Genomic DNA, 27,165 nt, shown 5'->3' with positions numbered 1-27,165 from the left:
AATCGGACACGTTTCCCAGTAAACGACATAAGCTAAAAAAGCATTTCGATATTCCGCTCTCTCTATTTTGTCACTGTTGTTGGTGTCATAGGAAATCAGGGACTTACATTCATTAAAAGTAACATTTCCGGGAGAAATGAGTTATTGTTAGTGTTAGTGTATCATTATATTACAATTAGTTACTTACTTAATTTGCTTCACAAAATGAGCTTTCATAGCTTTGTTTACCTTCAACAACAATGATGGTGATGAACCGAATTGTCATATTTAGTATATCTGACATTAATAAACTGGATGACTCTACTTTAGTCTGATGTGCACATATTTCACATTATTGTAAATTACTATAGATGTTACACACCAGATGTGCTCCATGTCCACTGGTCCTGCATGTGGTTTGTTTCTGTCCTATTTCCTGAAGAGGGGTTGTCCTAAGTTTACTTCCTCTCCTCTGTGTGTCCCGAGGTCCTGAAGCTGCTTATCATGGCCTGGGACCGACGCCTCATCTTCACCATTGGCACGTCCAGCACCACGGGCGAGTCGGACACAGTGGTGTGGAACGAGATTCACCACAAGACAGAATTTGGCTCCAACCTGACCGGCCACGGCTACCCCGACCCCAACTATCTCGACAACGTCCTGACGGAGCTGTCGGCCCAGGGCGTTGGCGAGGACAACCTCAAGGACTGACGGCCGGCTGAGCTGGTGCACAAGAACACAGCCCACCCATCTCCCAGAGAACGGGGACAGTGTATGATGGGCCAACATGCAGCTGACGACTCTTTACTCCCCGCAAACAAAAATACCCTGCAGAAGTGGCCGCTCAAGAGCAATGGAGGCAGAATAAATGATATGGTTATGATCAATGTTAAGATTTCCCCTGTGGATTTGTGCCAGATTTTCTCAGAGGTTCGAGGAATTTAGAGATATGGTGAATTTTCTGTGTTCTCTGATGTCGGCTGCAGGTAAATGATATTTAAGCCCCTTTAGATTCAAACTAAAGCTGTTTCTCTGCACTTGGAGTAAATGACAAAGGGCCAAAACTATATGAAGGCATATGTGTAAATGCTGAACTCCAGAATGCATGGCCCAGACTAACACTGCATACTGAATGTGCAAGTATCCGGTAGGGGGAGGTCGTAACAGGATCAGCTGTGGCTTTAATTGCGACGATACATTCAAGAGAATTTTAGCTATTACAAATGAATACAAATTAATGGATTACCTGCTCTTCTTTTTACTTATTACTCTAATAATCAATTATTGACCTGTGATGGTTTTGTGATTTGAAGCAGAGGATCTCTCGACTCTGGTGATGTCATTGAAGGTGCGCTGAGCTTCCTGTATCTGACCTTTTCAAGCTCCGACACCACAGATCAGTTGCTCTGTGAAACGGATGTAGTGCATGAAGTGGATTCCAGAGAGCTTTGGAATATTGGTGTTTGGTAATAAATGTCTGTTGTATGGTTAACCTTGTGGTGGTCTGCGGGAGGAGACATGAAACGGATGAAAACAAGCGTCTTACCGGTCAGTTTGATGCTTGTTACGAGCTGTTGTTGAAGCTGAGGGATTTACTCTGATCCAAGGTTAAACTCATTTGTTCTGTTCACACGCTGATGACGCTGACCTCCGTGAATATGGCGCCCGCATTATTTCTCTCTCTCCCTGTTGGAGCAAACCCAGGCGTTAGCTCGATCAATTATGCTGTAAGGGGGTGAGTGTGTGATCGCGTGCTATGAGGCATTAACACGCTGTCTTGGTCCCCGAGGAGAAAAGCTTCCTGCAGATGGATGCCCCCCCCCCCCCCCGTTACAAGCACCCAACAGTTTTCCTTTGGAGATCCATCTTGGGCAGCGGTCCTGCTCGCCTGCAATCTACTAGTCTCTTGTGGGCTTGTTTGCTATAGTGAGTGAGCCGAGCTCCGTTGCTTGTACAGCGAGCAGTGAAACATCTCACTCCCTGCATGAGCTCACTCAAGAGTAGTTTGAGCCGATCCTGATCTCTGGCCTAGCCTCAACCCTCCCTCCTCCATAGCAGCGGAGCGCGTCATACGAGGAACCATGCAAACGTTAGTCCAGTAAGTAATTCCTTGCTGGGAACAATTTTTTTCTCCCTCTCCGATTATTTTTTTTGCCCGTAAGCTAGAAGACTTTTTGAAGGTCTTTGGTGGAGATCTTGTGATGTTTCTGTACTCCGAGATAAAAGATAAGCCAGCGCTGCATAATTCTCCATAAATTAATCTGATCAATTTTAATGAGCAGGGAGTGTTTATGTAAGGTTTATTGCGTGGACACCCAGCTGTGGGCTTAATTTTGGAGTGAATCATAGTCTTCCATAGCACTTTGATGCAACAGTTTCATTTAGTTGGTGGTTTGATTTTTAGGAAAAATGTCTTGAATTGCAACGAAATCTTTTTTTAAGTTGATGTTTATAAACTGGCTTGCAATGCTTTGAAATATATATATATATAATTACTTTTGCAGATGTGATATACCTTTAAATTCAAGCTCATTTTGAGTCGATGGTGTAAGTTTAATTTATTTTTATACTCTTCTATATAGAACATATAAAGACTGGCCCAGTTATCTATACACAGGCACATATTAACATGAATACATAAAATCTGGCAAAGTTTTGTCAGGATGTCAGGGACTGTTGTAATATGTATGACATGTTATAGACGTCTTATATTACAAGTAGTCTTAGCGTATGCTGCTGTCGTTACCTTAATGTAGAATCTGTGTAGTTGGTCCCCTGTGGAATTCCAATAAATACAGTAAATGTGTCTTTTATTATTGGTAGGGGAGCTTTAGCAGCATGAGGATGGCCGCCCCCACAAATAGGCCATTTCTTTATTTCTCCTTATCCAGAACATGGGAATGGATTCTGTCCGTGTGGTTTTTGTTGAGTCTGAAGACGAAAACAACCTGGGTTAAATATCAGCTGCAAATAGAGTTTGTTTTAACAAACTAAAGCAAAAGACTGATGCGATTCAGTTCAGTCAGTCAGCAACAAGGGAACTGAATCATGTTCTTCAAAAGCCCTGAATCATTTTTTTATTTCAACATTAACACAGTATTTAACATTTAAAATTATGTTAAAACAATTCATGTGTGTGTGTTAGTGGACCTCTTCAGGACCAAACCCTGCCAAATGTGTGTGTTCCAGGTATTACTCATGTTATGGGAGCCTAAATCTCTTTACACAGTCACATTGTGGGGACATGTCTTAAGGGGGACGAAAAGCAAGTCCCCAATAGGTAAATCATTACATTTTCAGGTGAAGACATGGTTTAAGGTTCATTTAAGGTTAAGTTTAAGTTGAGGTAAGAGTAAAGGTTGGGGTAAGGCAGGTAAAGATTGGCTGGATGTCTTAATAGGCAACTCTTTGTTTGGGTTACAAGTCCCAACAGCTCAATATGTGTGCAGTGTTGTGCTCACGGTGTGTTTTCACTGCCCCCAAGTGGCTAGTTTTAATTATTCAAGTTTATAATAATACATTTTATTACTTAAATTAAATTATTACATTTTCAGAGGCTTAAACCACTTTTTTATATATTTTTTTTCCATCCAGTGATTTCTATCTCAAATTCCAAATTCTAGAGAAGCTGTAACAAAAGTGAAAGCTGAAAGTCATTTTGTAAGTGTGATTTTGACCCAGCTGTGATTGCCCTGTTCCATTTCAAGTTTTTTTTTTTGGCACCCTTTATTAAAATGGGACAGCGTGAGTGAATACTTCAAATCTATCAGGGAACTTTTTTCCATGTTGACTGAAGTTTCATTAACTAAGAGAAATCCAAACTTTTGCTCCTTTGGCTTTTTTCCTTTCCTCGAGTCGGTCCCTGCAGTGAGAGCGATGCGGGCCCTTTAGACTCTTCAGGTGTGTACAGATGAATAAAACATGGTTTGGTATTTGTCTGATTAAGGAAGAGAGAGATGGTGTTTATGCAATTTACTATTTTTAAGATCTAATACATGATTTATGTGTAGCAAGGAGGCTGAGTTGTGGTTGAGACGACGGGAGCCTACCTCCTGCTTTATAGACAGAGTCTGAGGATGTTCACATGCTACGTATTAGAAAAATATTTTTGATGTCTTTTTTTGAATGATGATTGTCTCTAAAAGAACTATTACATGACATTGCTGTATTACTCTTATTAAGACTCATTCCATTATATTTTGCTTGTGATCAGATAAAGGATTTAACCCAACACATGAAGGATATGTGCAGTAGTACTCTCTCGTACTATCCACTGTAAGCTGTACTTCTTTCTCTAAATTATACCTTAAAATTTTTGTGTGGATATGCTGTGTGTATGTATCCATCCGCCTGTGTGACTGTGTGAATGCATAGGTTCATGTCCTTTAAAGATACAGTAATGTTCTCTTAGAGGTGCATGTTACCCAAACTGTGTGTCAGTGTATTTTCAGTGCTTCGCTTTTTGTGTATGAAGACATCCCAGCTTCTTTAGAAACGTCACCAGGCTCTCCTGGTGATTTAGCACTGTGGTTTTACATCTGACTCGTTTATTTTCCTCGATCAGATTTGATTTATTCAGGACGGGGACGAGGCAGCGTTTGGCCGCTCTCCTCGCTCTTTTTGACGACTTGTAAAACATCTGAATGTTTTGCATTTTAAGTGCCCATTTTAAACTGACATTGTCAAATCATGATGTTTTGTGGTTTGATTTTTCTCGTCAGCGGTGTCGACATGTTGCTGTTGAAAATGGTTCACAAAGAGAAACAGATCCACTAAAAGTAAGATATAGAGAGACATTTATTAAACTATAAAGGGCTTCTTAATCTATCAGTCTTTATTGAATTGTGATGACCTTGTTGCATGTTTGTGTGTTTCTTGTGGAAAAATAAATGTGCCCTTCACAGGGGTAGTTTGTTTGACCTTTTGTCACTTTGGCTCTCTCTGTTCCCCCCCCCCTCCCACTCGGTGGCATGTCCTTGATTTACCCGCAGCACTTTCCTCCCTGTGCTCCGTACCTCAATCGGTGGAGTTGCAGCCGTGACCATTCTCACTAACACTAAATCTGCTTTATGCTCACTGGTGTCTGCATGTTGGTGCTGCGGTGAAGAGCTGTGGTTGGTGCATACTCAAACAGGCTGTTCGCCAAGATCTGTGGGAGATCATCCTGCCCTCGACACGCACCTCTCTTCCTCAAAGCACCGACACGTGGGGTCAGTCTCCTCCGAGTCTTCCCTCCTAACCATCCCCTCCCTCCTGCCCTGCCTCCTCTCAGCACTCACCTCTCATGCCTAATGAGGGGGGGGGGGGATCACAGTTTCCCTGTCCCCCCCCCCATCACTCTCATTATCATTTAAATAAGGCCGGGAGGAGGAACAGCTGCAAACACTGTTTGTGAGGCATAATTTAACATTAGCTTCTGAGTCCTGTTGGATTGTAACGTCCGTGGTCAGGGGGGTTAGATTAAATCATTCAGTTGAATAATGGTGTGGTAACCATGACACTGTGAGACATGTAATGTCATTTCCTGTAAGATCATGAATGAATGAATGTCACCGCCTGCACTCACTCAGGCCTTTCACATTGAAACCAACCATGAGAAGAAAACATAAAAGACAGATAGATGCTAAGTATTCACTAGAAGATCTCTCAGAAGAGCATATGCCTCCACTGAGCCAGCAGTTCCCTTTAATTCAGTCAAGCTGCAACAAATTTTACACTCTTATATATCAGTTCCTTAAATATGACAGATTTTTTTCATCAGGAGCCATGGCTTATTCCCTGTGAAGATAGTGAAAACGTTATCGCGAATCGCAATGTTGAAGAAAAGTTCCTGGATCCACACCAACATGTAATGGGTTCTTCTCTGACCCACCCCACATTCTTCCACCACCATCGTGGTAATCAGTCCAGTACTTTTTGTGTAATCTTGCTAACTGACTGACAAACAAACAATCAGACGGGTGAGAACATAACCTCCTTGGTGAAGGTAATGATTTCTCCACTTTATTCTTCAAAGTTTAACTAGAATGGGGGGAAAAGGACTTAGTTCATTTACTGTGAATGGGGCATTTTTGGTTTTCAGGGCACAAATTTGACAATAGACTTGTTAGCTGAAATAAGATTTTACTGAATAATACAATTGTTTTTAGTTCACAGTAACAATTCACTTGGAACAAACCATTATGGTGAATTTGCAAAATAAAGTACAGGCAGTGTGTTTTTCTTTTCAAAATAAAAGCCCTTATTCAGGGAATATAAAGTTCACAAACCACAGTTTAGTTTTGAAAAGATTGAAGTCGCAAATCAATAAAACAACATTTTGGAGCAAGGCAGCATAAACCAAAACCTTTAGGAAATATAAAAAATATCATTGGAACCTATGGCTGTGTCTGGCATGTGTGTTTTAGGTTTACATCTAACAGAAATGATGTTTACCACAATAAAATTCATACTGAGACTCAATGAGAGATCACTGGACTGATCTCTCCGACATTCAGTGACCTCCATTTCAAGGAAAGACACTGAACGCCACTCTCTGTGCAGGAAATGGCTTTTACGATACGCTTGTGTTTTGTGCGTCTCACATATATAGAAAACTGATTGTGATTTTTTTTTTATTTCATTGTCTATAAAGAAATTTGGCATATAAGACACATCCAAGCCAAATGTAGTGGCACCTAAATCTCAAGGAAATGTAAATGTATATCAAATGGGAGAATCTCAGGTAACTGGATGTGGATGGACATTATATTGATTGAATATATTATATTGAAAGGTAAATGTTACCCATATGACTTTAGGGAACGGCTACATCAAGTGTTTCTTAAATATGCAAATAATATGAGAACCAAACATGTAGGTGGACTGGCCATAGCACCAAACAAAAGCACATTGTTTTGTCTAAAGGGACCAAAGCAACAATTAAAATGATCATGTTTCTTATCAAACAGGCAGCGTCTTACTGTGGCATGAGCACAAGCATTTCATAATCTCATGGTGGTATGACCTATAATGTTAATGTGGCCGCAATGTGCCAAAAAATTGCCTCAATAAGATATGAAACGTTGATAAAAGCAATGTGAAAACAACTTACATTCAGTTAATGTAGATTACACTACAACAAGCCATTTGCATAAAAACGTGCAACTGAGGTCCTGTACAGTTTCTCAAAAATATAAAAGCTCCTCGTCACATTTCAACAACAAGAGGATGCAGGCCATGCGACAGATTGCTTGTTATCAACATTAGAAAATATCAGCGTCAAAGTCCCTCGGCCCCCCCCCTCTATCGTCAAGTATTATAATCTCTCTCTGTGGCGCTGTTGAAGCCAGTGGCACTCAGAGAATACAAAAAGATTCAAAGTGGGAGAGTTTCTTGTGCTCTTCACAGTGAGGCGTGAACTGAAAGGATGAAGGAGGGCACATCCTGTGGCCACTCTCTCTCCCTGACAATCAAGAGGGAGATGCTCAAATGTGTTGGTTCAGGATGCAGCCCCGCCCCCTGCCTCTCTCCATCAGTGGATCCTGATGTGATGATGGAGTCTAGGGATTCAGAATGACACTGGTGGCGTCCTGCTTCTCTCTGTGCTGGAAGGTGGCGTGAGCCTGCTCCAGATCCTCTAGAACCGCCAGCAGCCGGGCGACCATGCTCTGACCTGGCTTCAGGAGCTGAACGTTGCATTCTGCACCATCTATGAGAAAGAGAGAACTAAGCAGTTAAAAACTAAAATATGTAATCATGCAGATAACACAAACAGCATCCTTGTGGTTTAGATATAGCAGCTGCAGCCTCACCTGGGACAACGTCAGGGCTGATCTTTTCTTTATTGCTCAACGCCTGATCAGCATCCGGCATCTCCACATATTTTTTCCTGCAGTGTCAGTCACAGAAATTAATCACATGATCACGAACCATTCCTTCTCTCAAACCTTTAGACACTTGCAGCTCAACGTTTGATTACAAAGTCAATAAGCACCAGCTGAAACAGAAGAGCAGCGTATTCCTATGTTGCAACATTGACCTCTAGTGTCCAGTAAATACACTGCACCCAGACAGGGGCTGTTCCCTCTGCTGACCTCAGTTTCTCTCTGCCCAGGAGAAGCTGCTTGTATATGGTCTGAGTCTCAACGTCTGGATCCAGCGGGTCGCTCCAGTCCCCCAGAGTGACAGCCGAGTGGGTTCTACTGCAGCCTGTGACTGAACATATGAGGGTCACACAAATATCACTGATGGAAGTCTCACAGTTTGAACACTTTGAGTGTGAATAGCCCAAGTGGCAATTCAACCACAAATTAAACACCATTTTTAAAATTCTGAAAATGTGAAGATTAGACTGTGAAAAAAGACATTTAGATTATTTGCATCGCTCCAAATCATTTTATAGAATAAGAGAATAGAATCATAATACAATAGTAAGGTCAAAAATTTAAAAATTACGGATAAACCCAACAGTTCCCACAACAATCAACTGTATAATTTTAAGAAGGTTCATCAAATGCAGCTTTCAAACAGTAACTGAATGTAATTGGTCAGAGAAAATCACATTATGATTCTCAGAGCTCCTTCTCCACCAAAGCAACAAAGACAGCAACAACCTGAATGTTTAGTCACTAAATATGAATCACCAGGAACTTGTGCTTTATTTGACGACAGCTACAAGTTTGACCAGGACTAAAGTAAGAGCACATGCTGATGCACAATACAGTTTAGACTCTGGGATAATCTTTCTGGAGGCATCTTTGGTGTAATTCAGCATATTTGTGATTGTAATCTGAGCTATTTTAACAAATACTCTTAAAGAGTTGATATATTTACATAGCACATTGACTCGTTACAGTAGGATAGTGCATCATCAGGAGTGATAAGAACTGGATTACCTGCACGTTCTGCCTGCAGACAGCACGTCCACTTGCCACCGCGATGAGCCCCTGGGTGGAAAGAGGGCAGCATGCGCTCATTGTAGATGCTGACTTTCCTGATCGCTGACAGCCACTGGTTCAGCTCATTCACGTTCTATTCAGGTAAAACAAAACAGTATTACCAAGGAGTTTATAACTGCCTTAAACTCAGTACACTGCAATTCTCTGCCAAGACCAAACAGTCCCCTTGGAGCTGCCACACACTGCAAAGAGTCGTAAATATCTGCCTGCTTTTTTTCATCAAGATCAATGAATTCCTCTCTGAGCAATCAAGAACAATCTCACAATGCTAAGTGAAAAGAAATTCCTGGATCTGCCCCTTGATCCGGATCCGCACCAAAATTATATGCGTTCTTACTTGGCTCATGCCCCTCCACAAGATTTTATGTAAATCATTCATGTAGTTTTTGTGTAATCCTGCTGACAATCTAACAAACAAAGATATTTTTAAAATAACACACAGACTAAAATCTCCTTGGTTAAGGAGGTGAAGCAGGAGGAAATATCTCAATTAATTATTTAGCTTTTTCATTTAATCATATATATAATCGGAGATCACAAATTGTCACCAAAATAATGGGTGAAGCAATAAATGCTTTTTCTGTGCTTAAATACAAAATTTTTGTGGCAATCAGAAAAATGTCAGGGGCTTGTTTGGTGACTGGCTGTTGTCAGTACCAATGCACCTTGCACTGGATATACATGGTGTGCATCTGTCCGTCGTTGTCCTGGGTGATGACCTGCATTACATTCTGCTGCTGAAAGGCATTTTCATCCACCCTCTCCACGGCACACACGCACTGCACGGGGATGGAGGAGCGCACCTGCAACGATTGAGTCACAGACCACAGCACCAATTAAACTCAAGGATGAACAGGCTGGTAATGACGGATTGTGCCTCGAGCAGTTTAGCCGGAGGACTGAGTGAAATAAAAGTGGTGTATGGTTTGATCACAGAGCAAATTAGTGTCTGATGCTGAAATAGTTTGCACACATTAGGGCCGGAGGCTCAGTGTGAGGCCAGAGGGAAGTGAAGATGAGATCGGCACGGCAGCAGAGGCCGCTTTAAAGTGTAAATCAGCCACTTCCAATGGGAGCTCGTTTCGTCAACATGGAGGAAAAGGGTCAGGACATTGTCTGCAATCTGATTTGCAATGTTAGCATGAATATCCACAGCCTTCAATTAACGCTCGCTTTCATTCCAGTCGCTCAAAGAGAGAGCTTTTTACTGAGGTATAGAGAGAGCCTGCTCCCCTCTACGTCTCCCTCTCTCTCTCTGGATGGTGAATAAGAGGAGATCATTATCACAAGGCTCAGCACCACATGGTAATAACACTAATGATGTTCTCACAAGGAGATCAACACAAATACATTAAAGCGAGCTGGGGATGACTAAAATGTTTCCTCTTTTTTATGAGCCAAGTTGATGAACGTCCTTCAAAGGCCAGTGACTGATTCATCGTCACAAGGCCGATCAGCTTCTAATAATGGATGAGTCACTTTCACGCGACCTTGATTAAAGATTACTTCTCTATTTTTGGCCTGTATATGGGAGAAAGACAAATAAATAAACATGTATCTGCCATATAATTAAAAAATAAATACTGTTGCTGGCTGTTAAAATGGCTAATTAAGTAGACGAAACAACACATTATCATATATTCACAAGATATACACACAAAACAATTTTTAACACTCAAATAAATTAAGTTTATTCAAGTTAAATGTATCATTTGTGCTAATATAACTAGTTTAATTTGGACAAATCAATAAAATGTTGTTTTGGTAATCCTGGAAAAAAACGGGTGGGCTGCACTTGAAAAAATGCAACCGACGCCCCCACCCCCTCCCATTAGCCCTCTTGCCAAAGCTACGCCCCCAAAACACGTGAAGGTGAACTGAGGGACAACAGCTAGAAACCTTTTTTCTGTGGCTCACACGTTAACTTCTTGCTGTCATCTGCTTCGGATTCAATTCATGTCCAATAATCCTCTGCCTATTTGCCTCTTGTTTATTTACCTCTGAAAAATGTGCAATAACCTATAAATACATATATATGCTATACACCTAACGTAATGTATTCTTGTATTGAGCTCTTTTACTTTATTTAAAGCAACTTTTTCTCCCTTATATTCTCTATAACATTGCTCTTATTGCATTGCTGAGCTCACTTTTGATTGTACTGTTGACCCCGTGGTAACTTATTTATGACAAATAAACCTGAAACTTGAACTTGATCTTCAGTGTTTGTCTCTCCGGCTGAAGACTCCAGCCCTTTACAGTGAGAGCAGGGGCAGGGTTCAGGCAGGTGGTCGGGTCGGTCAATCATTTGGTCTGAATGAAATGATTGGTTGTGTTTAATACAATCCTGCGAGGGCCACAGACACTGGCTTTTTATCTCCTCTATTTGTCATTTTATGGATGGCTATTGGGGCGTGAAGAGGATTTCAACAAATACGATTAAAGACGTGTTTCAGAAACAAATGACCAACCCTACCTTTAATTCATTTTGTTTTCATTCATTGAAATCATTTTCTAAAGGCGGTAAACATTTTGTGTCGGTTCTGGCTTATTATACTAGTACCAACCTGCCACTCAGGGGTCTTGGCATAGGACAGCGTCTCACTGGTCAACCAGAAGTAGCGTTTCTTGAAGGCAAAGCGGGACAACAGCTGGGGCCCCTCTGTCTTGTGTTTGTGGAGGAATCCCTCTTTGACTGTGACAGAAGGCATGAACACGGCCCTCTGAGGCACCTCCGACACTACAGGTAGAAGGAGAGAGTTTGTGATGCATATATAATGGAATGTTCATCCACACAGACACAAGGTGGTGCTGTGACAATAAACATACAGGCTACATTCAATTGTTAAACTTCAGTACACTCGTAATTAACAGCGCTTTGTGATTGACGACACCTCTGTCCATCAGCACATGAAGGATTGAAAGAACAAGCACCCACTCCTGTCCTCCAAATCCTCCAGAAGAGCAGTAAATGTCAAACTGGCCTTTAAGAGAAAAGAGTGGGTGTGATGTACAGAAGGAGGCGAAACACGATATGTCAGAGGGGGAAGATGTTTCACAACAAGAGCCTCACTGACACATGACGGTGAGAAAGCAGCCCAGACATGTTGGGTAACCAGTGTGGCGTGTAAAGGTGCCTGAGGCCTCTCGCTCCAGCTCCCCACCAACTCATTAACCATCACATCTCTTTTCTACACTTCCAACAACTTATGAATATTTCACCAAGGGGCCACGGTATTGTTTCACTGAATCCTTATATTACGGCTCGGGGTTGCTGGCAGCCGGCCCGTGGCTGATTAACAACATTTAATTAATTGACAGCGTGACTTCTGAACTTTCCCTTCCAGCTCACAGCTCACAGTCTTACCAATGTCATGGTCTATGTCGATTAACTTGTCGAGGAAGTCTTTCACAGACGCCACGCTGCGAAGGATGATGGGATGAAGAGGAGCCATCCACTGCTCCTTTCCATGACCCAGCTGAAGGCCCAGGTTCCCGACACTTTGCAACGCCTGGTGAGCACAGACACACATAAACATCCACTCAATGCCCACATCTTCAGCACATGAACTTACAGTGCTCGCTGTGAGTGACTGCACATCTCAAAGTCAGAGATCAAAAGGGTTCCTGTGGCCAAGCATGCTGTGAGGCCCTTTGTCCGGCCCACACCTGGCCTAGGGTGAGGAGGAAGTCCCACTCTGCAGCCCCTCTCTGATGCTCGGGCTTTGAACCGCAGTCTGGTCGCAGCGTGCACAAAGGTAAAAATAGCTTGTTCCCTTTCTCCGTGGAGGACCCATGGCAACAGCACTTCAGCACCACGGACAGCAGCAAGCGACGTTTCACTTTTAATACGTGACCTCTCTGTTTCTAATGCTATTGAGGGTGTTTATGTTGTTTATGTATGAGTGTTGGTGATCACGACCATTCAACAGTATAGTGAGCTTAGTTAGAAACGAGGCTTTTATTACCAGTGCGACAATTATTTTTTCTGTGCCTGCCTGTTTGATCTATTTCCAGTTGAGACAGGATGTTCGAGCGAATTACATGTGAAGGTATCGTTCAAAGGTTAAAGTTATCCACTGTAAAGTGTGCTGCATGTGATATTCAATAGTTATAATTTGCTTTTGTCTTTACGCATTGTTTAAATGCTTGTTTTGTCTTTCTGCTTCCTGTTGTTAGAAATTACTCGCCTCGCCTCCTGCGCATCCACCTCTTTCGCTGTTTGTTTCTTCTGCACTTAAGTGTGATGTCTGGACATGAATTAATTATTCAAAGCGGCGTCTGTGCGCACGTCTGTGTTGTGCATCGTACCTTGGCGAGTAGTAACAGGGTTCTGCTCGTGCGCGTGTCCGCGTGCTGGTCTCTCAGCTGGAACAGTTTAGGCGTGAGGATGGCAGGAGCAAAAAAACGCAGGAAGAAGAATCCACTGATGGCCAGATACTTCACGTCCTGTAAAAGTCAAGTGAATTTGATGGGAGAAGTTTAAAAACCTGAGCACTGTCACTCAGTATAAGAGTGCAGAGTATAGAGTGGTAGCTGAATATGAAACATGTGAAGGGAGTGTAAAATATATCAAAAATACAATGACAGGCTTTAAAGGTGTTTCCAGCTTTTATTCTCAAAATATTTTGCTCCAGACTGACCTCGTTCTCAGGTTCAGCAAATTGCTCCTCTACTCTCTTGTGCAGTTGTTTGAAGGCCACTCTCATGACCGGAGGACACTGATCGACTGAGCCCACAATAGATTCAATGATGCTGGTTAAGTAACTCTGCAGCATCTCCACACTGCTGTCCCGCACCTCTGCCTCCGACACTGCCCCCTTAAATGAAATCCGTCTTTGGAGACACAGAAAGATGAGAGGATTTATTGTCCCTCTGTCAGAAGTAGACAAAGTACCATTTGTATAGAGATTTTGTTGAATCGTAAAAAGGACCATACTCAATTAAGCATACTGATGAAATATACGGACATTTACATATAACAATATAACTGACGATGTAATTGCATGTAAGAGCCTTTTTATATACAGTCTATGGTCAGAGTAATTTCATAGATTGGACAGCTGAATACAGATTTTGAGAGTTGAACTGACGATGTCCTGAGAGCTATGAAGACACGGGACAGCTGATACATTGAAGACAGACTGATCTACTGCAGATGTAGAGGACGTTCGCTCCTGGATCTCCCTCCATGTCAGAGATAGACATCTCAGGGGGCTCATGGCAGTTGCCAAGCAACAGCCTCCCCCCCTTTTTCGCATTCCTTTTTTTTTCATTTTCTCACAGTCTTCCTCTCAGGGGCGAGGTGTAAATGAAGTGGGCGGCCACCTGTGACCGTGTATCCATTTGACCATTTCAACGCAGAGATTGTGAACTACACAGATGAGCCTACGACCCACAATCCCAGTTTGTGTCTTTAGACAAGCGGGTGTGAAGCAAAGAGGGACTATTTTAGTTCAGGATATGACTGATCAGGGTGTTGTGAGCGGCAGGAAGATGTGTTTTAGGTTTTTACCTCGTGCGGTTCAGGTCGATCTTACACGGGTCCAGCTCGATGTATTTCTTCTCATCGAAGATGCGATTAATGATGGGCTTCAGCACCTCGTGCAGATACAGCATGCCAACAGCCTGACAGCAAAACAATACCATACGCTGAGAACATCACATTTGCATACATTTTCTAAATGTGTGAACCTGCGTAAGAATAAACAAGGTACAGTGTGAAGCAGCAAGGGTGCATGAGACAGTGTACATTTAACAACAATAGAGAATGTACAGGAAGATAAAGACAAAGTAATACAACAGCAACAATGAAAATGTCACGTTTCACTTGTGCACAACTTTTTTTAAATTGTAGCTGCTAACTCATGTCTCATGACTCTGTCTCATTGTCCATGGAGACAATTAGAAATGCTTTGCTGTTTAAACATTTGATTTGCAAAAAAAGAGCTCTTTTAGATAATTTTATTGATCTGTATTTATGGAAAATAAATAATCTGTTATATCATATATTACCAGATATATATCTTACTAGTGATGTGTCCAATTTTCCCTTTTATACTAATATATAACCTGTACTTTGTATATTTTGTATTCATTTTTTTGTTATATTTAGGTTTTGTACCACACATAATTGTAACCCTTCATGTATGTATTTTGCATTTATGTTATGTGAAAAAAGTTCTAAAAAAATCTAATTCTTATAGTTCCTCACAACATAAAGCAACAGTTACATCATCGCACCTTCATGAACTGCTCCATAGCCTTGGAGGAGAGTGAGTTGGAGCGAAACAAAGTGTTTGGATCAGCTGTAAGAGCAAAAGAGAAAAGAGACTGATTCATTTTATAGTAAATAACAACACAATTTAACCTGAAATACATTTATTTACATTAAATTATGACAGAGAGGCAGCAGCTAAGCTTTTAGAGAAGCATGGATCTGATCATTTCCTCCCTCATTAATATCCTCCAGCGAATGTAATGAAGCCGCTTTCACAGACGCTCTCAACAGAAATATAATCAAGCTCGATGAAAATCTCTTAGATAGATGCATTCATTAAATTCATTGGCAGCTATTAATAAGAAGTGTGGATCCTTTGTGTGTTTCTGATGTCACTTCAGGCTTCTGGCATGTGTGACATGTTTATCAACTGAGAGCAGATCTGCTTTAGAAGCGCAGAACTCTCAGTGTGACAAATGAGGACAGAGTGACCTTGCTGACACAACATTTAAATCCTTCAAGGTGGCCACACTGAAATATTCATAATGACAGGGACTGAGGTTATTGGGTGAAATATTTTCGGTGACATACATGAGAACCTGGGAGAGCAGTTTCCTTTCCTTTACCCCTGTGCCCAACTTTAATGTCTGGCTGCCAACGGCATCTATTCTTGATCAAGCACTTACTCTCAGGATCATGTGGAGTTGCTATGGAAACTTAGGCACTATGCTTATTATCTCAAACTACACCAACACAACCCAAAGACCAGAGCACAACTCTGTGTGAATTATCGTTGGAATGTGGTGCGGAGGCAATAACATGACTAATCCAGACCACAGAGGAGCCATGAAAAAAGGCTGTGGGCTGAGTAAGTAATTGGCATTGTTGAGGCAAATATGGTGCGGGTAGGTTTTAAACGCCCACGTACACGCACCATGACTGTAGTGCTCAGAGAACTCAATGTCAGTTCAGAGATAAATAGCAGCAGCTCTCAGAGGGTCTCTGGAGTGAGAAGCAATTGCAGGAAAATGGCAGGTCCCAAAATCTGACTTCAGTCAGACAACTCACCTTCAACCATTTATTGCGGTAGTAGAACATAGTTTGTGTTTGGCGTCTAGGCTCCGACTCAATCACTCCCCCGATATGATTACATAGATATGATGGGAGTGACGAGCAAATACTTGTAACCCCCCCCGGAGCTTACAGGTGGATGTTGGGGTGGTGGAGGGGCTGAAGCAACTGGTAGCAATACTGCAGCAGCAGTGCGAGCAGAGGGGTTTAAGGGAAATTTCTCTCTGCTTAAATAGGCTGCCTAATAAGGTGGGTGCATACAATAGATGATTGTGGAGAATGAGGTATGTCACATGATGTGTGTCACATGATGGGAGCAGCACAGCTCGAGTTGGCTGCCTGAACTAGCTCGCAGGGTTCGCTCCATTAATGCAAATAGTGACAAATAGTGATAAATGTAGAGCTGATGCACACTGTGTATTGTGTGATCACAATGGTCCAAAAATTAAACAAAAATTCTTCTGAGAGACAAACTGGAGTTTGCTGGAGTGGACCTTCCCCTCACATTCTGGATATTGGACTACCTGACCCACAGACCCCAGTATGTGAGGACCTGGGATTGTGTGTTGGACACAACTGTCTGTAGTACGGGGACCTCCTCTACAACTGACTTCTTATAAGTACTTATGTGTTCACCTGAACAACAAACTGGACTGGACTGATCATGCCAGTGCACTCTATGAGAAGGGCAGACTCTATCTGTTCAGGAGATTTAGGTCTTTTGGAGTGCAGGGGGCGCTACTTGGTAGTTTTCTTTGGAATAGTATGCTGGGGCAGCAGATTGCAACTGCTGACAGGAAGAGAGTGGATAGACTGATTAGAAGGGTCTAGCTCGGTCCTGTGATACCCACTTGACCCAGTGGAGGTGGTGGGACAGAGGAGGATGCTGGCGAAGCTGTCTTCTCTGATGGACAAACAGTCCAACCCCCTGGACATATGTCCACATGGTACATATATTTAATTTACAATTTAATATATTTGTTTTTATTCCACTTTGATTTTGATTGTCCTCTTGCTGCTGTAAAAATGTCCCCACTGTGGGACAAATAAAGGATTATCTTATATCTCTATCTGAACATTGCACTTAATAAACACAATACAGCCTTGAAATTATGAGTATCTGTTATTGACGACATGCTGTCTCTAATCTTACTGGTGTGGTTGACCTCCCGAGTGTTCAGGTAATCCAGGAAAGGCACCACAAGGCCCTGGCCCAGGTAGATCTTCACCAGGGTCATTGCCACATCTTGACGGCTCTCAACCGTGGTTACATCCTCCAGCATGGTCAGAGCGCTGCTATCCTCCACCTGGTGAGAGGACGACTCAGGTTATGGGCAGAGAATGTGAACGGCATTGGAAGGACACGAGAGGATAAATGAGGCAGATGGATTGAAATGAAAACTGGGCTCAGACTACAGGAATTTGGGCCAATTTAATTCTGATTCTGCCCCCCTCGAGAATTGGATGAGAAATTTGATCTGGAACCTTGGTCTGTAGCGATGTTCAGCCCAGAATGTCTGATGAAGATTTTACTGCAACCATTTTCTCATCCAGACTAATTTAACCTTTTGCTTTTGTTTATTGACATAAGAGCAAGTTGTCGCTCCACACCACCCTCCATTTTGTTTATCTGCTTCACCATGAGGTCACACGAGAGATGTGAGGTGGTGCGTCGCTGTCCCTGGAGCAATAATATCAACAACATCCCACAGTGTTTGATATGCCATTATTTTCTAATCTTGTAGTGTGAGCAGCTGAGCACATGAGTATCAGTGCTGAGGAGGAGTCGTGATGCTCACCTCTGTGGGCGAGATGACTGACTCAACCAGGAGGTCAATGAGAGGCTGGTAGTACACAGATGGCAGAATCCGATCCTCCACCAGACGCACCTTCAGACGCAGTGCTCCCAGCTTACCACTGTGACAAAGGAAAAGAAAAGGAAAAAGAATCTCAGAGAGAACAGAGGGAGACATGATCATGATGAACCTCCATTAAAGGAATCCTGGGAACGATGTGAAAAGCTTTAGGGACTTTTTGAAAAAACACAAGCTACTGGCTTTGTCGTACATGGTTTTGTGCAAAATTAGTTATTTGCGGAAATCTGTAAATAAAAAAGCAAGGTGCTGATATGATACATTTAAAAGCCTTTTTCTAACATCTCTAAACACAGTGATAGTGTCTCCTTATGGTGCATCAAACGTTCACACTGCTTCCCCAAACCAATGAGTTGTAACATATAGTTCCAGAGCAAATAGGTTTTGTAATTACTTGGGTAGTTACCAATTTCTACTCAGCGGTGTGCAACCCCTTTAACTGTGAGTCTCCGAGATTCACTTTACTTTTATGTCATCCGTTTCGCAGTTCACTCAGCTTTGTTTGGTCTAAAATTATCTCAAGGAACAGACGCTGTCAGAGACCTGGCTATGCACCTGCAAACGCATGCAGGGGGAACAATAGTTTCCTTGGCTGCATTTAAAAAGACCCAGTAATTGCTGCTCACTTTGAGTCTTGAGAGGTTTCCAACAGCAAAATGCCTTCCTCAGTTATAACATACAAGCATACAAACTACTACTCACTACATTATCCAAATAGACACACCCATAATCCTCACCCTGCATCAACCTCATTGTTTCCCAAGGGTAGTAAACGGAACCAGCCATCTAACAGAGGTGCCTTGTGCAAACAAGGAAAAGGAATTTCCACCTGCGGACACAAAGAGCAAACAAGGATATGATATCAGGCAGGAACAATCACTTATTAAGGAATTTAGTGTTGAAAAATTCTCTACACATAGACAAAACATTTTTAACCAACCATGTATTTAAATCAATAGAAAAACAGCATTATTATTTTAACTACAGCATCCTCACCTTTCCAAGAAAGTCATTCTTGCCCACCATGTCCCAGTCCCAGACCTCCACAGTGACGTTTCCTTCCACACTCAGCTCCTCGGGATCCACCTGCAGCTCCAGTGTCTCTCCCCAGTGAGGGAAACGAGTTTTCTTGATAATCTAAAAAACAAACCTTTGTCACCCCACTATTGTCCAAGGTTAAAGGCACCATAGAAGATGTTGCACCTTGTTAAGTGTTATTGTTAATTGTGCATATGGGCCATAGAAATTCAATTTGATTGATTACCAATTGAGCTCAGCTCACTTATGCATATGGCAATATGATAACATGGTGCTCACCGAGGTCTCTGCGCTGTGGTTGTTGAAAATAACTCTTGCGAATGGATCAGAGGTCCCGGTGATGTCTCTTGGAGCCAAGTCTCTATGGTTATCACGACACAGAATGAAAACAGAACCGATCTACTCACTGAAAACACTCAACAAACTCTTCAAACTGTCAGCGAGGACAAACTCAACCTTATTCTTTCAAACTCAATCCACATTTGTCAGGTCATGTTTGAATAACTCAGTGTCAAGTTCTGAGTGACATGCTCATTAGTGCCCTGCCTGGGAGCGAGAGATTGTAGCCTGGGACGCACAGATGGGACAGTGAGTGGTGTGATATGGCGACGTGACTCAGGGGCAGAGTGTGGAGGCCTGCAGGGTGATGGTGTAAAGATTTCAGCTCAGAAATAGTGACAGCCCAGGAAGGACTAAGCTACAGAAACTTAACTTATGTCGGCTTTCATCATATTCAATCTACATATAAAGAGGATAATAAGATCATGATAATAAGATGGTCACATGCTGGCTGCTCACTGTGCTCTCATTTTCTCAGCTGTCAGGATTTGAAACAGTTATTTTACCTGGCTTCAATGATTTGACACCGCAGGCTGATCTTCTCTGTATCTTTCAGCAGCTCCACACTCAGATGGATCTCTCCCTGGACTTCTTCATCAGGGTCGACCCTCGTCAGGTTCAGCCAGTTATCCAGCCCTGACCAGACCACACGGAAAGATACCAGTCGTTTAAACAGCAATGCTCAATAAATACTAAAAGCAGATGTTTTGAGTCAATAGAGAAACTGATGAATTGACCTTCTCATTAATAATGTCAAAGTATTTAGTTAATCTCCTGGTAAATTAAGAATAATCTGCATCCATTCAGATTCATTGTTTTATATTAAATTAAAAACTCCCTAGTCCCATCTTCTCAGTTGTGAGGATTTGCATGCCTTTGTTTTATTCAATATTAAACTTAACATTTTTAGGATTTGTGCTGATAAAAGGTAAATGCTTTTTTTTTACTATTGGGTGGCTAGGGAGTAGAGCGAGTTGTCCTCTAACAAGAAGGTCGGTGGACCGATCCTTGGGCAAGATACTGAACCCCTGACGGCTGCGTGGGCAGTGAGTGAGTGATGTGTGATAGAGGAAGAGTTGCACATAGATGCACTGTACGAATGTGTGTGTGAATGGCTGAAAGGCACTGTAAAGTACTTTGAGTGGTCATCGAGACTAGAAAAGCTGCTTTCTAACTTGTTATGGTCAAAATCAATCAGTAAACATTTTCTAAATGGCAAATTTTGTGCATAAAGGTATAAAATGCTTTAAAATCTATAAAGTACAAGACAAGATGAAACATGCTCAGTCCCCATCTGATAATGTTTATATTTCAGTCATGTCACATCCACATTCTCTGTTGCGCTCTGTGCAAGGGTACATCAAGGCCAGACTGCGAGAAGATTGGTGCGAGGGAGTAACTGACTCAGTTCCACCCTGTGGCCATTAATCACACGAGGCCATGCCAGGTGGCTTTCTACAGAGGCATCAGTATGCAGCAAACACACCCTGATGAACACATTGAGCAATTTAATAAAACTACACAACAGCATTAGACCACACCATATTTTAAATGTTCTGTCTAAGCGAGACAATGCAGGAAGGGCTGGAGATCGTGCTGACATGAACACTGAGTTTCTAAAATGTGAAAGGTCCTGTAAAAGATTAAAAAGGCTCCAGGTCATTTAAAATGATTTGGTTGTTATAATCATTTTACAGCACAGTGATGTTCCACACAAACAAATGGTTTATGATGCGCAATGAAAAATACCAGCGTCTATACAGACGAGTACCAGGAGAGCCATTCTAATAACAAACGTATCAGTGGGAACGCTGACTTCACCGCCTCCAAGTTAGAGTCTGCACGACCGAAACAAACTCTTAAGTGCCTGATAAATGTGCGCTAATCAAATTAAATGTGTGAGACTACATCAGGGGACATTCCCAGAGTCCCCATCTAAAAACAAGAGGGCATGTCTCCTCAATCACTTGGAACTATGACTCAGGCGTGGAAATCCATGTGAGTTTAACCTCTGAGCTGCGGTCGTGCACCCAGATTTGTTTAGTTATACCTTTAGCTTGAGACCTGATGGCGTCTTTATTCAGTGTAATCTTTCCAATAACATCATCGTGCCTGTAGAGAGAGATAAAAGAGGAGATTATCAGAGAGGAGCTATTGATGCTGCAGTTGCTGCAACACTTAAATGAGGTGAATTTGAGGACGGACTGATTAGAGAACCGGTGGTCACCAGACAACACGAGAAAAAAAAAGAACCTTTAATCACTCAATGGAGGCGACCATCTGTCTGATGATGTTTGTTTATTCAAAGTTTGCAGTTACGTTCTCAGAACATTTAAACTGTTTGTGAGGTCATATTAGTTCCTGGGGCGAGTTAAGAAAACAGTGGTTTAGAGGACTATAAATCCACTGAGAGGCTCCGTCAGTAAAGAGGCTGAATATGGAATAGCTTTAAATGACAGTTACCCAATGGTGTCCTCATCCATGACATGGAAGGAAAGTGAATGGAAACCCATCGGGAGGTGCAGTGTATACTCTTCACCCCAGAAAGGATTAAGGTTCTTCCACACTGTGGCCGTCCTGAAAGAGGGGGGGGGGGTTATACGTGCTTAACAGACCTTATACCGGAAGACATTACATGAATGTATGCACCCACAGAAACCAGAACAGGCAGGAGTCACTGTAAAAGTGGCAGCGGTACAAGCTCACATACCCGAGGGTGGACAGATCACATGCTTTTAAAACAACTAGGATCCAGGGTCCCTCCAAGGCATCATAAGATGTTTGATGGAATAGAAAAGAAGGAGAAAACATAGATCTGCTACATATGATAATACTATTTTTTATAAAAACTTTTCTCTAAGCTCTTTTAAAATTGAACAATTCCTCATGTATGGATCAGCTCACATCATAGTGACATACTGCTGTACACAATGATATAATGAATAATCAAGCATGACAACATGTTACTAACATGTTCCACTGAGAAGTTCAGAGCATCTTTTGTACCTGAAGCAGTCAGACTTTTTAATGAACAATGTTGATTTAGTGTCTTTTTAGAATTATTATTCCTTCACGATATGAGGTAATGGTAAATTTCCTACATTTTTCAGTTTATACAAATTCTTAAAGGTTCTGTTAAAGCCAGGAAGAATTATATGAAGACAGTGTTGAACCTCGATACCTTTTTAATTGTAACAAATATTAAAAAAGGTACTTATTCATTAGTTCCGGATTTAACTCTTACTAGTTTTGTGGCTAAAAGAAAACATCTACGCATTATATACAGGAACAAGTATGTTTTTCCTTTAAGGCATTGCTACAGTTATGTTTTAGTTGCTTATTAATAGCACTCATGTATTGTAATGTCCAAGGACACTGCAGCACTGTAGAGCCCTATGATTGTGTCCGTTATCTCCCTCCACAATCAGCCACATCATCCGTGAACATCACACTCGAAGAGTCAGATGTCCAGTGACACCACAAGTACAAGATAATAGTGTGACTCTCTGTGGTAAATCATTGTGTGGTTTTCCCTCAGCGTAGATGGAACAATTGCCACTGAGTTTTCTCTGTTTGTGTTAAAAACAACTACACATTTCCTCCATAGTTAAATCTGGAATGCTGTGATGCCCCTGAAAATATGTGTTATTTGGAGAGTGAATGGAGAGGAGGAGAATGACATCATCTGAACTTTTGCTCTCATATGGAGAACTCATCTGAACTGGTGTATTCTGCAGCATTCTCTTTGCCTATACACAGGGAGCACCCTGCAATAATAGATGCACCCTCTCCATGGTTACCTGAGGGAGTTTTAAAGGCCAGACCAGTATCAGGTTCTCTGCATTGGAGAGGCCACGCTGTGGGCACCACCAACATGGTCACATACCCTCCACCCTGGATTACAGAGTATAGCGCAAGCACAGCCAGAAAAACTGAGCTAATGCAAATATAAACTGTGATGATGAATATTCAGTTCTGAGTGTTTAGATTAGACCCTGCAGATGCAGCTCCACATAAAACAATATACTTTCATGAACAAATATGTGCAGATCTTCATTTAGAACACAACAGGACTCACCTGGCTACTACTTCATTGTCAACTTTTACAATACAGTATGGATCACTGGTTCCAGAGCTGAAGATGACAGGAAAAACAAGGGACATCATGAGACATACCATAATAAGCAGTTTGTCTGATGGTAAAATGAACCTCCTCTTAAATTTAAACACTTGACTATCACATTTCTTCAAGATAATTACACGAGACAGGGTAGCACAGCAGGAAAAAACCTTTTAGATGTAAATAGGACTTTTTTCCCCCATGTAATCTGACAAGAAGCTTCTGAACAATGTTGTGGCTGTGTAGTCTCCATCCTGCGAGTTGAGACTTGAGCACAGAGCCACATGCCTCTCAGAGTAATACTTACACGTCTTTGGCGGGGAGGTTCCTGCCCTCGACAATACGGAAATAAAGAGATGTGTTTTGGGCCATTTTAGAGTCGAGTGCGGTAATAATCCGATGTTCCTCCGATGTTCCCATGTGCGGGCTCTTAGAAGCAGCGCTCTCCTCCTCCGCTGCAACTCAGTTTCCTTCGCTTCATGGCACCTTCAGCGCGTGACGGCGCACGGCTCTCTCTCCAGCAGCGCGCAGCACAGGCGCGCGTCCACATCCAGATCCTGATCCAGATCAGATGCAGATCAGATCCAGATCAGATCCAGATCCAGAACCTGATCCAGAACCGGATCCAGCCCAGTCACAGGAGCAGGTGGGATACTGTGGAGCACACACACACACAGACACACACACACTGCGCTTTGATTGAATGGACCATCATACAAGTAAATGTCAACATGAATAAACTGCCCTCTGTTTTAAAACCTGACACCGTTCACCATCTGTTTCTACCTGACGTCAGTGCGTCTTCCACAGAATTTGTGACAGTCGTAAGTATGCTGGGTCACACCTGACAATTACATTCAGGAGCGCCCCTTCTTTGTCTAAACGCGCCACCCAGTGAGCATATTGAGCTACTGCAGGTGCATTTACATACAGGCATCTTGGCAGCCACCTCCCCGGGGTCCTCACTGAAGTGCATGTTAGCTGATAAACAAAACGTCAGAACAGCACAGCTAAATCAAGCTTTTTTCCACCTCTCGTGTTCTTTATGGAACCTATCTTAACTTTTCATAGCAGGCGGACATCATTATATGCAGGCTAGTCTCCTAAAGACATCACATTGTCTTGTTTCCGGGACCTTTACACTGTGAAAGCAGTGAAATTAGCCCAAACTGCTGTTAGCTTGGTTAGCTAGCTGGATGTGTTGAACAGCAGCCTCTTGTTTTGCTCTCATTCTTCCAGTGAAGGAGATGGATGGTTATCCCGGGGTCACTGGTGGGGATTCAACCAAGCAACAGGAAAGACATTACTACCTGTTGTCAGAGCTGCAAACCTTAGTGAAAGATTTACCCAGGTAATGCTGCCTTCCCCTCAGAGAAGTGATCACAGCGTCTCAGGTTTATCTGTGTGAATGATTTATTGACTGGCCATTGTTGTTATTCTCCTTTGTTAGCTCCTTCCAGCAGCGCCTGTCCTACAACACGCTGAGTGACCTGGCTCTGGCGCTCATAGATGGGACGGTGTATGAGATCGTGCAGGGGCTCCTGGATATTCAGCATCTGACTGAGAAGAATCTGTACAACCAGAGGCAGAAGCTGCACGGGGAACACCAAGGTCAGTGCGTCACAGAGAACATGCAGTGACTGATCTGGTCTGTTCACAAGGGGAAGCCTGTTATGGGCCTGTTACCTGGGTAATACATGAGTAAAATCAGGAGTTCCTCTGAAAAACACTATGCAGAGTAGCAAACCTGCTTCATAGAACGGGCCCTTTTTGTTGAGGTTGGTAACTGCAGATGTTATTGTGATGCTTGACTGGTTATTTTTTGTGTGTGCAGCACTCAAACAAGAGCTTTTACGAAAACACAAAGACGCTCTGCAGTCCTGCAAGTCTCATAACCTTGGGCTTCTCAAATCAAACCAACAATCAGAAGTAGAGGTGAGGCAGTGAAATCCCTATGTCAATGTTTGCAAAAAGGGCTGGTTATTGTCATATGTCTACATGTTGATTAGTCTACTAACATCATTTATCATCAGGCTCTGGACATACGTGTGCGAGAGGAACAAAAAATGATGGATAAGAAGATTGTAGCTGAAATGGATCAGAAAGTGATAGACCAGCAGAACACCCTGGAGAAGGCGGGAGTCCCTGGGTTTTACATCACCACTAATCCTCAGGTTACCATCTTTGACTGTCCACTTACTGAAGTTGAAATCCATAGTTATGCCATGAATAGTGGGGTGGGATACAAACATGCACTTTTTCATACAGATAAATGTCCAGCACATGGCGATGTATGTCCTCACCTCCTGCTCTTGTGTGTTTCAGGAGCTGACAATGCAGATGAACCTACTTGAACTGATCCTCAAGCTTCAACAGAAGGAGTCACAATCTGGATTAATATGAGGAAGATTACAAAGAATCCTCATTGTAGCATAAAAACCAACGGCATATACTCACAATCCATTTACTGTGAGATTCACCGTGTCTCAGTCAACATGTTACTTACATTGCTGTTTTTAAGAAGCAGCAAGTTCAGAGAATGTTGAACACATGTTTTCCCGAGTGTTATTGTCATCACCATCATAAGCCGGTTGGAGAAGGCTGATTCTAAAGTGTTCAAGTAAGATGTTTAATGGATTTGTTTTGCTTCAAATCCTTTAAAGACACATTAAAGGACATGAAGAGAGGACCAGACATGGCTGTAAGTGGAAATAAGGCTGTGACCTTCCTGAAATAAGATTATTTTTTAAGTGCCTCTTGGTGCCTTTGGAGCAGTCAGTGATGTTTGAGGTGAAAAGGAAAGTTTAATTCCTTTTGGTGTGAACAGAGATCTAATTTTGAGCAGCAAGTGTGTACGAACATTAAATATGAAGCCGAAATTTGTACCTGCTCAAATTTTTTATTGCGTTTTTGCGATTCCTAAAGTCGTTTTGGCAGGTTGTGTGAAAACCTGATGTTTATTTAAATCAGCTGCTGTACATTTGAAAAGTGGACCAGCTGTGACTCACCTCACCTCAATGTTCAACTCAAATATCTAAAATAGAAATAGGGGGACATGTTTCTGTTCCAGTGTTCTGTCTCTGCTCCGAACAGACAGATATGGGTTCACGTCAGGTGTTGAGCTATCCTCTATATAACTGCATTGATATTTAGAATATGTCTACTGATTTTCTATTACACAAATGTCAGCTTTAATAAACAAATGTTTTTGTAGTTTCTTGAAACATCAGAATATTTGAATCATTTTCATTGAATTGAGTTCTGTTGACACTGATCTTTTTCATGACTTATTTGGGAAGTACTGTTAGTGGTCCAAACTGCTACCGGTAGTCCTCTGACCAGGTCCAACAGCACTTCTGCGATCACATCCATCTTCTTTGCAAACTGTAAGTTAATTTTTGATCACATATAAAGCCCCATGACCAGACACCTGACCACAGTGTGATTTACTCTGCCTCAGCTGACAGGGTTTTAATATCTGCCCCCTGGTGCATAAACTGCAGGTGATGGAGGATGATTGCTCTTTTTCTCATGCACACATAATGACATTTGTTTTCCTGTTGGCACTTGAACCTGCTCTGTGTT

The 27,165-nt window shown here is 42.2% G+C and overlaps 3 protein-coding genes across 5 annotated transcripts in view; 2 read left to right on the top strand and 1 right to left on the bottom strand.

Annotated features, from left to right (window-relative positions):
* The window catches only part of dtx1 (deltex 1, E3 ubiquitin ligase), a 42,161-nt gene extending 37,263 nt beyond the window's left edge, over positions 1-4,898 (top strand). For both annotated transcript variants that reach the window (XM_020093996.2, XM_020093994.2), the window contains exon 10: positions 466-4,898. In XM_020093996.2, coding sequence (XP_019949555.2) covers positions 466-690 — 225 coding nt within the window. In that variant the 3' untranslated portion in view covers positions 691-4,898. The remainder of the gene's footprint in view (positions 1-465) is intronic.
* Positions 4,899-7,373: 2,475 nt separating this feature from the next.
* Positions 7,374-24,022, bottom strand: LOC109633868 (rasGAP-activating-like protein 1). Its single transcript, XM_020094023.2, has 21 exons — positions 23,888-24,022; positions 23,539-23,595; positions 21,924-22,037; positions 21,511-21,572; positions 19,967-20,096; positions 19,401-19,482; positions 19,080-19,220; positions 18,821-18,912; positions 18,009-18,126; positions 17,363-17,516; positions 15,162-15,226; positions 14,434-14,546; positions 13,562-13,754; positions 13,230-13,367; positions 12,286-12,430; positions 11,486-11,658; positions 9,584-9,721; positions 8,856-8,991; positions 8,055-8,175; positions 7,773-7,849; positions 7,374-7,669 (listed from the first exon to the last, which is right to left on the bottom strand). The coding sequence occupies exons 1-21, from the start codon at positions 23,998-24,000 to the stop codon at positions 7,521-7,523; spliced, it is 2,511 nt and encodes an 836-aa protein (XP_019949582.1). The 5' UTR covers positions 24,001-24,022; the 3' UTR covers positions 7,374-7,520.
* Positions 24,023-24,025: 3 nt separating this feature from the next.
* Positions 24,026-26,804, top strand: dgcr6 (DiGeorge syndrome critical region gene 6). Of its 2 annotated transcripts, XM_069524083.1 has the most exons (6): positions 24,026-24,226; positions 24,820-24,931; positions 25,031-25,191; positions 25,415-25,515; positions 25,614-25,754; positions 25,906-26,804. In XM_069524083.1, exons 2-6 carry the CDS (start codon positions 24,828-24,830, stop codon positions 25,981-25,983), a joined length of 585 nt encoding a protein of 194 aa, XP_069380184.1. In that variant the 5' UTR covers positions 24,026-24,226; positions 24,820-24,827; the 3' UTR covers positions 25,984-26,804. The 2 variants fall into 2 exon arrangements, with proteins under 2 accessions (XP_069380184.1, XP_019949583.1); XM_020094024.2 differs by lacking the exon at positions 24,026-24,226 and having other exon boundaries at positions 24,533-24,931.
* The last annotated feature ends 361 nt before the right edge of the window (positions 26,805-27,165 follow it).

Source organism: Paralichthys olivaceus, chromosome 4, assembly GCF_024713975.1.
Source record: "Paralichthys olivaceus isolate ysfri-2021 chromosome 4, ASM2471397v2, whole genome shotgun sequence".
NCBI classification, from domain to species: Eukaryota; Metazoa; Chordata; class Actinopteri; order Pleuronectiformes; family Paralichthyidae; genus Paralichthys; species Paralichthys olivaceus.
Note: the sequence above shows the minus strand (reverse complement) of the source record. Positions and strands in the feature narration are given on the sequence as shown.